The sequence below is a fragment of the Artibeus jamaicensis genome, unplaced genomic scaffold, assembly GCF_021234435.1.
Source record: "Artibeus jamaicensis isolate MK-2021 breed Jamaican fruit bat unplaced genomic scaffold, CSHL_Jam_final contig_414, whole genome shotgun sequence".
In the NCBI taxonomy this organism is placed as follows: domain Eukaryota; kingdom Metazoa; phylum Chordata; class Mammalia; order Chiroptera; family Phyllostomidae; genus Artibeus; species Artibeus jamaicensis.
In genome coordinates, this window is record NW_026521822.1 from 1,037,465 (window position 1) to 1,054,190 (window position 16,726).

General features: G+C 36.4%; 1 protein-coding gene across 4 annotated transcripts in view; it reads right to left on the minus strand.

The window, feature by feature from the left end:
* Window positions 1–8,443: 8,443 nt before the first annotated feature.
* RB1 (RB transcriptional corepressor 1) overlaps window positions 8,444–16,726 on the minus strand; it is a 315,901-nt gene continuing 307,618 nt past the window's right edge. For 2 of the 4 annotated variants that reach the window (XM_037152038.2, XM_037152039.2), the window contains 4 exons: window positions 16,528–16,558; window positions 14,352–14,494; window positions 13,805–13,854; window positions 8,446–10,249 (listed from right to left, as the gene is read on the minus strand). In XM_037152038.2, the coding sequence (XP_037007933.2) occupies window positions 10,176–10,249; window positions 13,805–13,854; window positions 14,352–14,494; window positions 16,528–16,558 (298 nt within the window). In that variant the 3' untranslated portion in view covers window positions 8,446–10,175. Of the gene's footprint in view, window positions 10,269–13,804; window positions 13,855–14,351; window positions 14,495–16,527; window positions 16,559–16,726 lie in introns of all 4 variants that reach the window. The other 2 variants (XM_053665401.1, XM_053665400.1) reach the window with 2 other exon arrangements.

Consider the following 16,726-nt stretch of genomic DNA (forward strand, 5'->3'; position numbering starts at 1 on the left):
CAGCTGTAAAAGAAAAACTGTAACAGGATGTAGGATGTAGCATCAAATTTTCCTAAAATGTTTTACAATATGATATTGTGTAAAGAAAACTCCTTTGGAACTAGAAACCTTGTTCTGATGCTGAACTATTTGATAACAAAATGCTTATTTGCAGATTTTTTTCAATTACAGTTAACATTTAATATCATTTAGTATCAATCTCAGGTAATAGTGTAGCAGTTAAACAATCATATATTTTATAAAGTGATCCCATAGTTCTAGTACCCACCTGGCTACATACATACTTATTGCAATTTTATTGACTATCTTCCCTATGCTGTACTTTACACCCCCATGATATATATTTTTTAATCCCAATGAGGATTATGTGTATCTCTTAGATACCTCATATATATATTTCTATGTGATATGAAGATTTTTAAAAATAATATATTTAATTGATTATGCCATTACGGTTGTCCTCTTTCGTCCCCATCCTGCACATACCCTCCCACCCACATTCCCCCCTTTAGTTCATGTCCATGTGTCATAAATTCTTTAGCTTCTACATTTTCCACACTACTCTTGCCCTCCCCATCAATTTTCTCCCCACCTTCTATCTACTTATTCTCTGTACCTTCTCTCCCCCTTTCCTCCTCCCATTCTCCTGTTGCTAACCCTCCATGTGATCTCCATTTCTGTGGCTCTGCTCCAGTTTTAGATGTCCGCTCAGTTTGCTTTTGTTTTAGGTGTGGTTGTTAATAACTGTAATATTGCTGTCCTTTCACTGTTCATATTTTTAATCTTTTCTTGGATAAGTCCTTTTAACATTTCATATAATAAGAGCTTGGTGATGATGAACTCCTTGAACTTGACCTTATCTGAGAAGCACTTTATCTGCCCTTCCATTCTAAATGAAAGCTTTGCTGGATAGAGCAATCTTGGATGTAGGTCCTTGCATTTCATGACTTGGAATTCTTCTTTCCAGCCCCTTCTTGCCTGTAAGGTCTCTTTTGAGAAATCAGCTGAGAGTGTGATGGGAACTCCATTGTAGGTGACTGTCCCCTTATCGCTTGCTGCTTCTAGAATTGTAACCAATCAGATGCACAGTTCAAAACACCGGTGATCAGGATGCTCACAGAACTGGTTGATTTTGGTCACAAAAGATCAAATTAGATGAAAAAATGAAGGCTATACTAAGTGAAATGAAGGAAAATGTACAGGGAACCAATAGGGATGAAAGGAAAACTGGGCCTCAAACCCATGGAGTGGACCAGAAGGAAGAAACAACCAATCAGAAAAGAATGAAGAAAGAAGAATTCAAAAAAATGAGGAGAGACTTAGGAACCTCCAGGACATCTTTAAACATTCCAACATCCGAATTATAGGGATACCAGAAGGAGAAGAGGAAGAGCAACAAGTGGAAAACTTATTTGAACAAATAATAAAGGAGAACTTCCCCAATCTGGCAAAGGAAATAGACTTCCAGGAAGTCCAGGAAGCTCAGAGTCCCAGAGGAGTTGGACCCAAAGAGGAACACACCAAGGCACATCATAATTACATTACCCAAGATTAAAATGAACTTGTTTTTTAAAGCAGTTACTCAAATAAGGTATCAGAGCAAAGCCCACTTAAAACACAGTTATAAATAACTTACTATTCATATTACTGCCTGAGGCTACAGGCAATTCAAAATAAATTTGAATCCTTTGTTTCTTTATCAGTTTTTACTGACATGATTTTGTAGAGCAAAATAATCTGGATGCCTCTAGTTCTAAATCACAATTCTATTTTTGGCATTACATAGTCTTATTCAGTTGTTATTTTAAATCAGCTGTATCATATACTATTTGTTTTAATTTTTTGGAAGATTTGCTACTATATCCAACAAAGAAATATTCAGTGCTGGCTAGTGTGGTTCAGTGATTTGGAGCATCATCTTGTTTACCAAAATGTTGTGAGTTCGATTCCTGGTCAGGGCACATTTGGGAGGCAACCAATTGATGTTTCTCTCTCACACCAATGTTTCTCTCTCTCTCTCTCTCTCTCCCCCTCCCTCTCTCTTTAAAAATCAATAAACATTTCTTTTTAAAAAAATATTCAGCCCTGGCTGGCATAGCTCAGTGGATTGAGCACGGGCTGCCAACCAAAGTGTCACTGGTTCAATTCCCAGTCAGGGCACCTGCCTGGGTTGCAGGCCAACCCCCCACTTGGGGGCACATGAGAGGCAACCACACACTGATGTTTCTCTCCTTCCCTTCCTCTCTCTCAAAATATAAATAAAAATAAAATCTTAAAAAAAAGAGTTAAAAAATATTCAGACCTGTCTATTACCTACAGCTATCAAGTTCTCACAGTTGGACAACCACCATCTTCATTTTTGAATTTTCCTCCTCAGCCTTCTATGGTCACTGTAATGGACCAAAACCTTCACATCTTCAGTGTCTTCTAAAACCTTATCTTCCACTTTCTTGCTTTTTCTGACAGGGTCTTCTGAAGCCCCTTGATGCCTTTTTCTTTTATGAACTAATTTCATATAAAGTTTGGAACACTCAAAGGGAAGAGAGAAGTTTATTTAAGGATGCAAATGGATTACTGTTTACCAAACTCCACAATGAGGCACCAGCCATATTGCCAGAGTACAGTTACTAAGGGCTGGATGGCTTTCTATCCAGATTTTCTTTCTACACGTCATTATGTATACATTTGCAGTGCTATGTATCTCATTGCTTCTTATCTTTAGGTACAATAGAATAATCTACCAAAGTTTTATAAAATATAATATTTAAAATTTTTCATCAAAAGTAATTATGATGATAAGCCAATAATGAAGCTCTTAAAATCCGTAATTCCGAACAACAAGGGTTAATTTTAGACCAGTTTGAGAGATGACCTATGAGTCCAGAGGATAGATGACATGTGCACTGACAAGCAGTGCCTGCGGTGTCATGGATGAGACATGAGACAAATTCACACAGACTACCGAGTCCTGTGGAGGAAAATGGCCGGCAAGGGTACTCCCTCAAGGGGGTAGAGCCCCAGAACAGCCTGTCACCTCTCAAGGGGAGAGTGGCTTGGAGCGGCTGGGCAACTCTCTCACCAGGGGAGAGAGAGCGCCCTGACCCTTGCCTAGTCAGGCTTTTATTGGGATTTTTGCACAGGAGTTCAGGTATAGCTTATTAATCATTGTCAAGCAGTAAACAGTAGATCGTATACGAAGAACCATTAGGGTTTCTTCTAAATCAGGGCCTGTCAGCTAAAAGGCTACAGAACTTTGGGAACATAAATTCTTCTGCTCTTATCATCTAACTAAAAACATTCTTAAACAAAGCAGGTCTCACAGGGTTTCACGTACTCCTTCTCAGGCCCAATTACCCAGGGAGCCCACCATTCCCAGCACAAGGCTTGCACTGCCTTTCCCATCATAGGTTTTTAGGCTTAAGTGGATTAGAGCCAGGAAGCGCTTCTCCCCAAGGACTCAGGCTTCATCACAGCTGGGGGGAGAGGGTCCACCACTCCCTGTTTGTTGCAGTCCCTCCCAGTCCTTCCATGATGGCCTCCCAAGTGATCCTGTCTGGCCTAGGTTGCCCCTCCTCTGAGGGGTCTCACTTGTCTCTTGACCATCCAACCATACTTTGGGGGCAGGGGGATGAAGCAGGGGCAGCATCTGCTGCCAGTGACAAACTTTGTCTCCTCAGTGGCTCGCATTCCAGAGGTCGCACACTCAGCCTTAAACGGTTGCAATTCCTGAAACTAGGCAGAGCAGTTCCCAACAGATAGATACATCTCTTTGGAAAAACATGCTTCCTTTGGTCTTTGAGGATAGGCTTCATTCCTATGTGAAGGACATCAATACTATTTCCTTCAAACCAACAAGTGTTTGTAGAGCCTCAGAAACACTATTTACTGTTAAGTTAGGGATATTTGAAAGGAAAGAGACATTTTCATTATGACACTCCAGATATTAATGGATATTTTACTTATGTTCATCTTAGATATCCTATCCTTAAGTGTTTTTTTTCACTTTGCTCACACAAGAAAGTTCAATGTTTTAATGCTTCCAATATAATTTTACCCAACTTACAGAGAGAAAGTTAAGATTTTACAGGCAAAGAAGCATCCTCATCTGCTGATAGATGTTTGTAATGATACCATTCAATGGTTTTTAAAAAGTAAAGTTAATGTCCTTTGGCTGAGACCTGGAAAAATTGCCAGTCATTCTGAACCATAACCTGGTGAGTCTTACTTAGAGGCAGAACTCTTGACTAGTGATAATGAAAAGGAAGCAACAACAAACTACATAGTCTTTATCTCATTAGCCCTCTCCCATCCTTTTATTACAAGAAATAGGTTGGGCTTAGTTCACTGTTGGTGGAATTGCAGGCTGGTACAACCATTATGGAAAGCAGTATGGAATTTTCTCAGAAAAATAAAAATGGACCTGCCTTTTGACCCAACAATTCCACTGCTAGGATTATATCCTAAGAATCCTAAAACATCAATATCAAAGAACCTACGCACCACAATGTTCATAGAAGCACAATTTACAATAGCCAAGAGTTGGAAGCAACCTAGGTGCCCATCAGTAGATGAATGGATGAAAAAATTGTGGTACATATACACAATGGAATTCTATGCAGCAGAGAGAAAGAAGGAGCTACTACCCTTTGCAACAACATGGATGGAAAGCATTATGCTGAGTGAAATAGACCAGGTGTTGAAAGACAAATACCATATGATCTCACCTTTAACAGGAAGCTAAACAACAAAACAAGCAAGCACGCAGAAAAAAAAACCCCAAAAAACAAAGACACTGAAATAGAGAACAAGGGGACAGTGACCATGGGGAGAGGGAAGGGAAGTTAAGGGGAAAAAGGGGGAAGGATTTGGAGGAACAAATAGGAAGGACACAGGGATGAGAACTAAGGGGGGTGGAAATGGGAGGGAGGTGGGGAGCAAGGGGTGGGGGAGGCTAGAATGGGAGAAATAGACAAAAAAAGTATACTTGAAAAATAACTAAATAAAATTTTAAAAAAAAGAAATAGGTTGGGAGAATTGTAAAAAGAAAGAAAAATGATACTGTCATTTTAAATTCAGTCTTTGACAAAGCATAAAAAATTAATGATACTGATTTTCTCACTAAATTCAGTTAAAACATTTTCTTTCTTTTTTTTATTGTTCAAGTACAGTTGTCTTCCTTACCACCCCATCTTTCCCTCTGACCCTGGCCATCCCCACCTCCCTCTCCTGATTCCATCCCTCTCCCCCTTGGTTTTGCCCATGTGTCCTTTGGAAAAGTAAAATAACATTTTCTGTTCAGGAATTAACTGATGTTGGTCTGTGGAATAAATTTAACATTCACATTAAACTGTCATTACCATATATGTCAATACTGATATACAGATATAGTCCCCAAATAATAGACACAAAAAAAGGATTTATAAGAATTGATCACTATCCTGGCTTCATACTAAAACAGCCTGTTTTAATCCTATTCAGACATTATACAATGTTACCACACTGTATTTAAGAAGCTATACTTGTGATAGAAATTTATAATTTTTAGAGGCAAGATTTCAGATTGTCATGTAAAATATATATTTAGTCCAAAGGAAAATTCTACTGAAGGAATCCTTACCAATGTTGTGTATACTATCTGGCCACAATATGAGAAACAAAAATATGCTTCTACAAGGCAAGTTTCTAGAAAACATCCAGATGGTAACAGAACTAGCGTGTAGGATCCCCACTGCTCCACCATTTGCACCAGGAAACTGTAATGAAAAATGAGTAAGTACATGAATTTGAACTTGTTCTTTTTATCATAAAGAACTTTAATTACTGAAATACTAAATTAATTGCCAGAATAGATCAGTTTTCTATCATGCAGACTAAAAACATTTAGTGTCATAAAGGTTGTTTGATTTTGCCTTGACCTAAGTAAGAGACTATTTCATGCAAGATCCCCATCCAACACCAATACAGTCCACTGAGGTACACTTGCCACTTTTCCTACTCTAACCCCTTTAATTTGCCTTTCCTCCTTCAGAAACAAACTATCCACCTTGTTTTTGAGAAATCATATTTCTTAAACTCAAGATAATCACTAATCTGAAACCTTGGACACCAGATGTATGTTTTATTTTTTTTGAGTTTAGTATAATGATGTGATACATATACTACATAATACATAGTAGCTGGGCAGGGCCTAGGTTAGGTCCCCAAATGAACATATTAATATTGGGTTGGCCAACAAGTTAGTTTAGTTTTTTCCATACAATGGCTCTAGTTGTATTTAACTTCATTAGAAAAAAATTTGTAAGATTGTATTGTGACAGCTGTCATATCAAAATTGTGAACTTTTATGCAGCCATTCTAATATTGAAGATGAAAAAAGATGCAACATTTTCCATGTACCATGCTTTATTATTTCAAAAAAGGTAAAAAGGCAACTGAAATGGAAAAAAAGATTTGTGTAATGTATGGAGAAGGTGCTATGACTGATTGAATCTGTCAAAAGTGGTTTGCGAAGCTTCTTAGTACTATTGATATTTTGGCTAAATTATTTTTTGCTGTGGGGCTGTCTTATTCATTGGAAAATGTTTAGCAGCACCCCTGGCTTCTACCCATTAGAAGCCAACAGCAGGAGATAGCTGACATGCTCAAAATATCCAAATCAGTAAAGTTACTGGTGAAAATGAAAACTGTGTCTTTTATTTTATGGAAAAAAAAAACTACACAGAATTTTTAACCAACCCAATACTTTTGTAGTAAAAGAACTATATTATCACTAAATGGGATAAAGGCTCTAAATAGCTCCATGCCAGTTTAGATATGCTTTTGATACCATACAACTTCAGCACCAAACACAGAAAACCCATTTGATTAATTTTTTGAAAGCTTTTTGGATTTCAGAATTGCAGACAAAAAGATTGTGGGCTGGTAACATGCATAAAGGATTCTTGGGAGGAAAGGCCTTTCCTATAAACTTTATATGAGATGAAGAGAAGTACCCACTCCCCTACTCCTCATACAGCTCTCAATTCTTTTATGACTCCTTATTTTTCAAACATACCAGACACACACATTCTACCTCCTAACACTGGCTTTTCATCTCTGTGGATGGTTTTACTCCTATCCACGCATGGCTCACTCTCTCACCTCCTTAAGGGCTCTGCTGAAATATCACCTCAGCAAGTTATTCCCTGACTACCCTACTTAAAAATTTAAAACTCCTTTCCTTACCAGCAGTCCCTGTCCTCCTCCCAGCTATATCTTTCTCCAAGGTACTTAATACAATTGGACATATGTATTCCACATTTACTTATTCACTTGCTGTCTTTCCCTGAAACTAGACTTAGAATGTTAGTTCCACAAAGATGGGATTTTAGTTTTATTTATTTGTTATTGTATCATCACATTTACAACTATGACTGGAATACAGTACGTACTCAGTACATGGCATCTGTACTCAGTATGTACTCAGTACATGGCATCTGAAAAGAAGAAGAGAGTATTATTTGCTTCTGCATACTTGGAAAAATGTTGAAATTACACCCCGCCCCCACACACACATACACGGGCTTCTAGGTACCAGAGCTAAAGTAATAAAACTAGCCAGGTTGCTTCCAATCTGGGGAGGAGCTGATGCAGAAATGGGAAAATAGGCCATAGGCGAGTCAAGTAAGGCAACTTCAAATGCTAATAAATGCTGTTACATAGTTGAAGGAAAGAAGCAGAATACAGAGTAAGGATTTTAGGCTGGGTGATCAAGAAAGTCCTCTGAGCTGATCCCTGAAAGACAGGCAAAATTCTGGGGAAAAAAGAGCTAGACAGAAGGAATAGCAAATGTAAAAGCCTGAGTGAGGTGTAGGGATAGGCTTGGCATTACAGAAAAGGTTGGGTGGCTAAGGCATAGTGAGCAAGGAGAAAGTGAGGTGAGGATGGAGAAGGAGGTAGGGACCACCTCAAAGGCCACAATAAGGAGTGTGAATACTTCAAGCGGAGTAGCAATGTGAATCAATTTACAAATTGAAGGGATCATTTTTGCTCTGTATGGAGTTGACTGGTAAAAAGGAAAGAGAAGAAACAATACCAGTTAGAAGTCTTTAACAGTGGTCCAGACAAGAGTTAATAGATGACTCAGGTTTTGGGCTCAAGCAAGTGTTTAGTAAAATGGGGAAAGACTAGTATAGAATAAACAAGCTATGTTTATTTGTTTGATTTTGGTTCATGTTTTGAGAAGTTGACAGGGAAGAGGAGTAGGAATAAAGAATTCTGTTAGCTAAGAGAGCTTTGACCTCTGTGAAGAGGTCAGGGTTAGAAAAATAAATTTAGGAATCATCAGCCTATAAAACCCATTAAAGGTTAATAAGAACAGATGAGATACTGTGAGAGAGTTTATATATATGAGAACATTAGTGAACTTAATACAAAGACCACATCAGACTTGTAAGACTCTTAAGAACTAATTTATTTTAAAATAGACAAACTATTAATTGTAGAAAATAGTAACATAGCAGTATTAAATGTGCAGTTTTAAGCAATACAAAAAAGCAATAAAGCTATATCTGGAGCCTTATTTAAGAAATCTTAATATGCTATCTCTGCAATTCCTAAAATTCAGGCATTAATTCTAACATGAACTTACTAGCAAAAGGCTCAGAAATACTGTAAGCACTTGACCTAAAAGCTAACTGATTTGTACAATATTCATGCAAAAATTAATGAGGAAAAGGGGTAAAGCATTCTAGTTCCTTGTTACCAAGATGACTGTAAAAAAAAAGTTTGAAACTTCGAGCACAAAATAAAATTTTGTTTTCTATTAGACCAGATTTCTTTTTACAAAGAGTTTAGACAAAGTGATTTTCCTAAAAGCTTGTTGATGCTGTCTTAAATACCATCTATTTTAAATTATACCATTTCTAAATAAGTTAATCACACAAGATATTTCAAATACACCTTAGGTGCCAGGAGGGAAAGCACCACTTTTACAATGTAGCTATTTTAAAATATTTGCAAAATATTAGAAATATTAATGCCTAACCCAAGGACCTTTGAATACATATTTGAAATTTTGAACTGGAAATAATGTGGCTTTGAATGTGCCAGTGTTAGACCATACTCACTTAAAATCAATAAATGATAGATGGATGCCGGCTCTAAAGATACATGGAAGCCATGTATCATTTCAGAGAACACACACACCTTCCCAAATTAAGAAGAACACTATAATTGCTGATATGCAATTAGGTGAATCTTTAAGAAAAATATTAAGACTCTTATAGTTAACAGTCTTATTTATAGAGTAAAATTACTTTGAATCTTGATTTTTCAGGACCCAGAAACATTACAAAGTATACTTTGTATATACTGTTATTAGGGTCCTCTATAGCAAACCCATAGCTGAACACTTCATCTTCCAAGTACTAGATGGATACTGTATGAATTCAGTAATCTGAATGGTATAAAAACTAAGAATACTATTAATAACCTTAATTTTAAAGCATGAGTTGGGTGAAGAAAAGAATCAAATTCTTAGAAGTCCTGAGGTATGAAATCTGTATCAGTAGTATGACAACATCCTATGTTTATAGTTTGCTTTCTGCTTGTATTTAAAAGCTAAACTTTATAAAACAAACACACAATACATCAGGTTCTATTGGTAAACTAAAACCTAATATGTAAAAATTTGTAATTATTTTCTAGTTTCTAATATCTGTTTTAGATGAAGAATTCAGGATCATTTGGGTAAGGGGCAGTCAGCCAAATTGTATTTGGAAGACAAGATATACTTTCTAAGGGTGTTTATGTTAAATTAAAAAATAAATATAAATTAATAAAAATAATAGCAAATATCACACATATGCCACAAGAGAAAACAAAGTATTCAGACAGGCATGGGTTGTTGGGACTCCCACTCCCAGGCATCCTTTGAAAATAGAAATATCTGCTATAACTTTTTAAATGGCAGGTTTTACACAACATTTTCAATCTTGTACAATAACAACGTATATTCTATCAACTACAGCATTGCAAATGACTTGGGAATCACCTGCACCTGTGCACTTTATATCCAGAGAGAGTTGAAGATAGGTATTAAATGTGGCTGTAAACAGAACCTGGGAGAGTTATACAGTTAGATCTGTGAGATAATGAAGCCAGAGGTGAACACTGCCACCAAAGCCATGCAATCCTCACTTTTCTTCCCTGTTGGAGATATCCATGCTATCATTCATTTTCTGCTTTTGCATTCGTGTTCGAGTAGATGCTGGAAAAAAGATGAAGAACTGTTAATGACACTGATGGCTCTAGTAAGTTGGCAAAGGCTACCATATGTGTTATGCTTATGCTGAATCAGTGGACCTCAGGGCCTTCCAAAAGCAGTGGTTTCCAATTTTTTTTTTAATCAAATATCCTTAGAGTTAAATTTATTCCAAGCATGTGCCACCGAAATATGTACATATATATGAATATGTATATGTGTATAAATTATAGAACACACATACTCCAAATAAACATTAAAGGTAGATGAGATAAAACCAGAAACCCTAGTATTTTCTTATATAACCCAGAAGGTAGTCTTACACACTACCAGGAATGCCCAACTTTGCAGTCCTATAGATAATGAGATGATGGGTTTTGAGTTTGACACTTGAGCAGAGCGGAATCCTGGGCTGGCCCAGAATGATGTGCTGAAATGAGTGATATTCTTGACAAAACTAGCAATTCCCTTTTGTTTAGAGATGGCTTGCAGGTACTGCAAAGACTATCATCTCACAGCTCATTCAGTGTGGAAATGGACATTTAAAATGTACACTATTACATCATAGGCAAGAACAAAACATTTCTTTGTTTTTATTGAATTTATTGGGGAGACATTGGTTAATATATTAGGTCTGTCCAGAAAAAGTCCAGCCATTGTTAATATAACAAGAATGGTTTGCATGACATCTTTGTAACCTGGCAGCCAAGGAGAGTGGACTGGACTGTACATGTGTGAACAATGATGACTTCACCCTAATACTCAGAGGGGGTGGTAGACACTCCTGACTGAGCATGTTTATTTACTGTGTGGCTGTCACACTTAAAATGACTGGGCAAGAAGAGCAATGAATCTGCATCAAATTTTGCTTTAAGCTTGAACATTCCTGAGGGGAAACTATTTGGATGATTTGGAAGGCTGCAGCTGTGGGCAACTAGTGGTTGGCAGCTTTATCATGGCAATGTGCCTGCTCATGCATCACTTCTTGTGCAGAGTTTTTTGGCAAAGCATCCAGTCATCCAGGTAACTCAGCCCTCTTATAGCCCAGATTTGGCACCCTGCAACTTCTGTTTTTTCCCAAAACTAAAATCATTTTCAAAAGGGAAGAAATTTCAGACCATTGATGAGATTCAGGAAAATACAATGGGGCGGCTGATGGAGACTGGGAGAACTATGTGCGGTCCCAAGGTGCCTACTTTGAAGGGAACTGAGGAGTCACTGCCCTATGTACAGTGCTTGTATCCTGTCTCTTCTTCAATAAATGTCTCTATTTTTCATAGGACATGGCTGGATACCTTATGCACAGACCACTTACAGGCTTCAGGTGTACAGTTCTACAACACATCATTTGTATACTGTATTATGTGTTCACCACTGTAAAGTCAAATCTCCTTCCATCATCATTTAACTCTCCTTTCCCTCACAGTTGTCTGTGTCTTTGAGGGTTTATTTATTTTGTATTTTTTGCTTAATCTCTTTCCCTTTTTCTCCTAGTCCCCTGGGAGAAACGCCTACCCCTACCCCTACATTGTCAGAACATTTCTTTTACATTATTTTAAAATTCTAACTTGATTTTAGTGGTGGGCAGGAGCTCTTCATAAAGAAACAAAGAATATTTACACTTGGAAAAGAAAGAAAACAAAAATTCTAAATCTCTCCCTGTGGCCCTTCCTCTCTGAGTAATCTAGCATTATTTGATGATCTTTTTTTGAATGCGGTTCTTTGAGGAAGCTGAAGAGGAGCCTAGAGAATTCCTTAGCTTCACCATTTAAAACTCCTGCTGAATCTCCCCAATTTTCCAGCTACACAAATCCCTGCATTTCAGCTGGGCAGAGGGAATTCACCACTATAGCTAAGTGTGTCCTCAGAAAATGTAGAGGACAGAAAATGTAGAAATGCTGTAGAGAAGGGTTCACTACAGCAACTGAACCCTTCTCTAAGAAAATATGCATGTTTTTACAGCTTTCTGCTCCCTTAATAGTTTATATCTATGGGCTCCATAATGCTTCCATGTGTTTTCAAGGCCTGATTTTGGTAATAAGCTTCATTTCTATCTTCACATACTGGGGTGGAAATGACACAATTATTTAAAAGTTAAAATAGGAGTATTTAGTCAAAATAAAATTCAAAAAGATTCATTTATAACAAAAAAATTTAAACTTTTGGTATATTTAGTTTTTTAAAAAATTTTATTTATTTATCTTTAGAAGGGAAGAGAAGGAGAGAAGGAGAGAAATATCAATGTATGGTTGCTTCTGGTGCATCCCCTGTGGGGAACTGGCCTGCAACCCAGGCATGTGCCCTGACATGGAATCGAACCGCAATCTTTTGGTTCACAGGCCTGTGCTCAATCCACTGACCTACACCAGCCAGGGCAGTATATTTAGGTTTTTTATAAAAGATTTTATTTATTTAGCTTTAGAGGGGAAGGGAAGGAGAGAAGGAGAGAAATATCAATGTATGGTTGCCTCTCATGGGTCCCCTGCTGGAACTGGCCTGCAACCCAAGCATGTGCCCTGACTGGGAATCAAACCACAATACTCTGGTTCGCAGGCCCACGCTCAATCCACTGAGCTATACCAGCCAGGGGTATATTTAGTTTTAATTGAAAAATTCAAACTAATGCACATAGGAAAAATGATTTAAAAAATCAAAATCATTCTTTTAAATTCTTTATATTTCAAAGTTAATGTCTACAGAGATGTTAAAAGAAAGCCTCTTTTTCAAAGGCCACACTTTAATTGATAATTTACTTATTGACATGTCCTATAACGTAGGAATCACAGTTTTAATACTACACTCATTTATGTTTGTCTTCTTTCCAAGTCCTAGCTCTTTATCCTATTAATGGATCTCACACCACACTATCATGAAATGTCACACTCACTATCATAACTACCTCTCTCTCTAAGACAACCTTGTAGCAGTTAGCACATGTTTATCTTTTTGTTGATGCACTTTCCACCTACTATACCTGGGTTATTCTTTTATAGTGTTAAGAGTAACTTAGGCTGGAATTCCATTTGCTTTAACATTTATATCCAAATTTATATCACTGTATAACTTCAAAAATGATCAGTGGTGGTTTTTATCAAAATTCTGATTTCCAGTAATGGAGAACTTCTGTTTTAAAGTTTGAAATCTTGCAAGTTAGGAAAGTTCAATAATAATTAGCAGAATAGAAGATTATTCTTTAAATAAGGGTTATGATGTTTATATATGCTAAGTTTGTAAAACCTTTCCTTATACCCAACACTCAAGTTCCTCATTAAAGTTCTGCTTCTAACCAAAGCCATTAATGCTCAACAAGTGGTTTTACTTCTAAGTGTTTCTCCACAAAAGATTTTAGAAAGGGTCAAGATGACCCTCACTTTGCATGATACATTTAAACTACAAATGTTTGTGCATGTAAATAATACATTCTTGATTAAATTATACTTTAAATGCATGAGCAAGTCCACTAATAGAAGGAATTATATGTAGTTATTCTTTTCTAATGTGAGAAGTTCTTTTGCAATGTAAACAATTTCATTTACATAAGGTGAAATGGTAAGTACTTACTCATTTCTGCCAGTTTCTGTTGAAATTTGGACTCGCCTGGGAGATGTTTGCTGCAGATGAAAAAATGCAAAATATTTCATATGTACTTCTACAATTAATATGTATAAATAGAAAAATCAAATTCCCAATAACTATAGTGTTTTACATGACTTATTTTATACTCTTATTTTAGTGAGTAGCTTTTAATTTCAAAGGTTTATAAACAAACCATCTAAAATATAAATGTCACAAATTTATGATCATATATAGTTTTTCAGTGGTCTTATAAAACACAATAGCTGATATTTCTTAAGAGTAAGTACTTTAAAATCTAATGTTAATCAAAAGTAAAATTTTATTAATATTTTATAAAAAATGATCAGATTTTAAACATGATATTTTGGTGCTTTTAACTCTTTGGATACAACCAAACCTACTGTGTAATCCTAACAATTTTTAAATAAAACTGGCATGAAAGGGGTTGGTGGAAGTTAAAAGGAGAGCTGACACTCTGAGTTCTCCAGATTACCAGTTCATCTACTGAGAAACATTCTGAAACTGCTCCTACCTTCCATCTGCTTCATCTGATCCTTCAATATCAAAGCGCAGTTTTTTTAGTGGTTTAGGAGGGTTGCTTCCTTCTGCACTTCTTTTGAGCACATGGTCACTGTTACACACCATCTGATTTATTTTCTGGAACTTCTCAGAAGTCTATGAATTACAGAATTCTGTATTTATTTTTTAAATACAAACATTTGGTAGTTACCAACTCTTAATTGTAGTTTGAAGTATGTAAAAAATCAGGCAGAGGTAATATCTACATCTGAACTTTTTGATTTACTGTACCAAGTGAGACAAATGAAGAACCTCAAAATCAGAGTAACAATTTACCCAATTAAATACCCACTCTTTTTAACTCTTCCTGTCTCTTTCCATGAGATGTTTCTACCAACAACACTGACTACTATTGTGAAAGTCCTAGCTCCTCAGTTTCAGAACACGCCCACACACCAAACCTGGGCTACCTCTTTCTCAGAAGCATATAAAGTTGAAACAGCTTTCTGGACCAAAGTTTTTGTCATATTTTTTTTTCTTGAGGGCAAACATAACCAGAGGAAGTAAGAATTTAATGAGATGAAGTGTCCAGTGAAGAATAATCTCACTTTTGGGGTACTATGTTGACAAGTTATATAGTTTGTATATTCTAAACTATCATTGATAACAGTATTTGTTGAAATGCTGCTAATTCATAAAGTTTTTAAAATAAAAAAATCAAATATCAAAAAGACTTAAGAATTTGAGTTCATCTATTATTACTGGAGATGGTTTGAGAGCTAATCTCCTAAAGGAGAATCCTGTCACAGCAAAGAATGTTTTGTTAAGAAATACCAAAGGAGGGGACAATACCTTATTTTATGCAAAGGAGAAACATGTAGAAAAATTCTATTTCTTATCTATATATTTCAGAAACAGAGTGAGGTGAATGAACATGTTCACTTGAACTAAAAAATGAGACCAGCCTTTCTGATAAAAATTAAATCTGAATGGGGATGGAAAGAGACTTGACTTGGGGTGGTGAACACACAATACAGGGTACAGATGATGTGCTGTGGAATTGTGCACCTGAAACCTATATAATTTTGTTAAGGAGTGTCACCCCAATAAATTCAGTAACAAGGAAAAAATAGTGGAAAAAAACTAAATCTGATTTGACTGATTGATTTCACAGTGAGGAATAGCTTTGCTGATTATGCTTTATTTTCCAGAAAATTAAATGCTAAAACAGGTTCTGATAGAAAATATGTTTACAGCACATTTATGTGACAGAAAGTAAATCCTGTGCACTCATTAAATTTATGATGATTTTTAGTTATTAGCTTTAAAATATGGAAGTATATATAATAACATATTATCAGTTCTCTTAAAGGTTATGGGAAGCAGGAAAGTATGACACACCTATTCTCTACATCTCCAGATCCAACTACACTTATGCCTGTGAGCTCGTTTGTGTAGCCTGACAGCTGTAGCCTACCCTGAGCTACATGTCACAGCACTGTATGGTTTGTAATATATGTCTTAACACCTGGTCTTTTAGTATCCAAACTTTTATCTTTCTCTAGTTATTTTACTTGGGGAAGTATGACAGACAGACTCTAGAATGGCTCTTACTAATCCCCAGCTCCTAGTGTTTACACCCTTGTGTTATTGTTCTCTCCTTGAATGTAGGTTTGTCTTGGAATGTCACTTCCAATATTAGTGACCAAAAGACTGTGACTTCCATCTTGCTCATTATTTCCTTTCCTTCCCTTCCTCTCTTAAACTTCCTACTCCAGCGAAAGCAAGCTGCTTTGGTATAAATAGAGTAGCCCTATGGAGAACCTCAAGTGGCAAGGTACTGATGGCTTGGGCAGATAGCCATGAAGGATCAGCCAGCAGCCACACAAATGAATTTGCAAGAAATCCTCTTCCATTTGAGCCTTGAGATAACTGCAGCCCCAGCTGATAGGTTGATATATATATATGAATGTATGTACACACACATACATGCACTACATAATCTCAAAGGTGTTTATAAAACATCTGACTTTGACTCTGATATGTATATTTTCTAAATTCTATGGAACACGCTTGGGATGGGTATTTAAATAACAGCACTTGTAAATTCAAATTATAGAACCCTTTAATTTCTTTTTATAGTTACAGCGCATGCATGTCACTGTATTTCATAGAAAGAAAATACTCACCCCAAATGATTCACCAATGGATACTAAGATTCTGTCAAGTTAAGAAAAAAATACAAATTAGTAATAAAAATCATATACAACTTTGCAGAGATGAACATACACTCAGCATGGTGAATTATCAGAAATACAAACTCAAGGGTTTCACTTACCCTTAGAACCATTGATAAATCATAGTCATTAAAGGCTTGATCTAACAGTA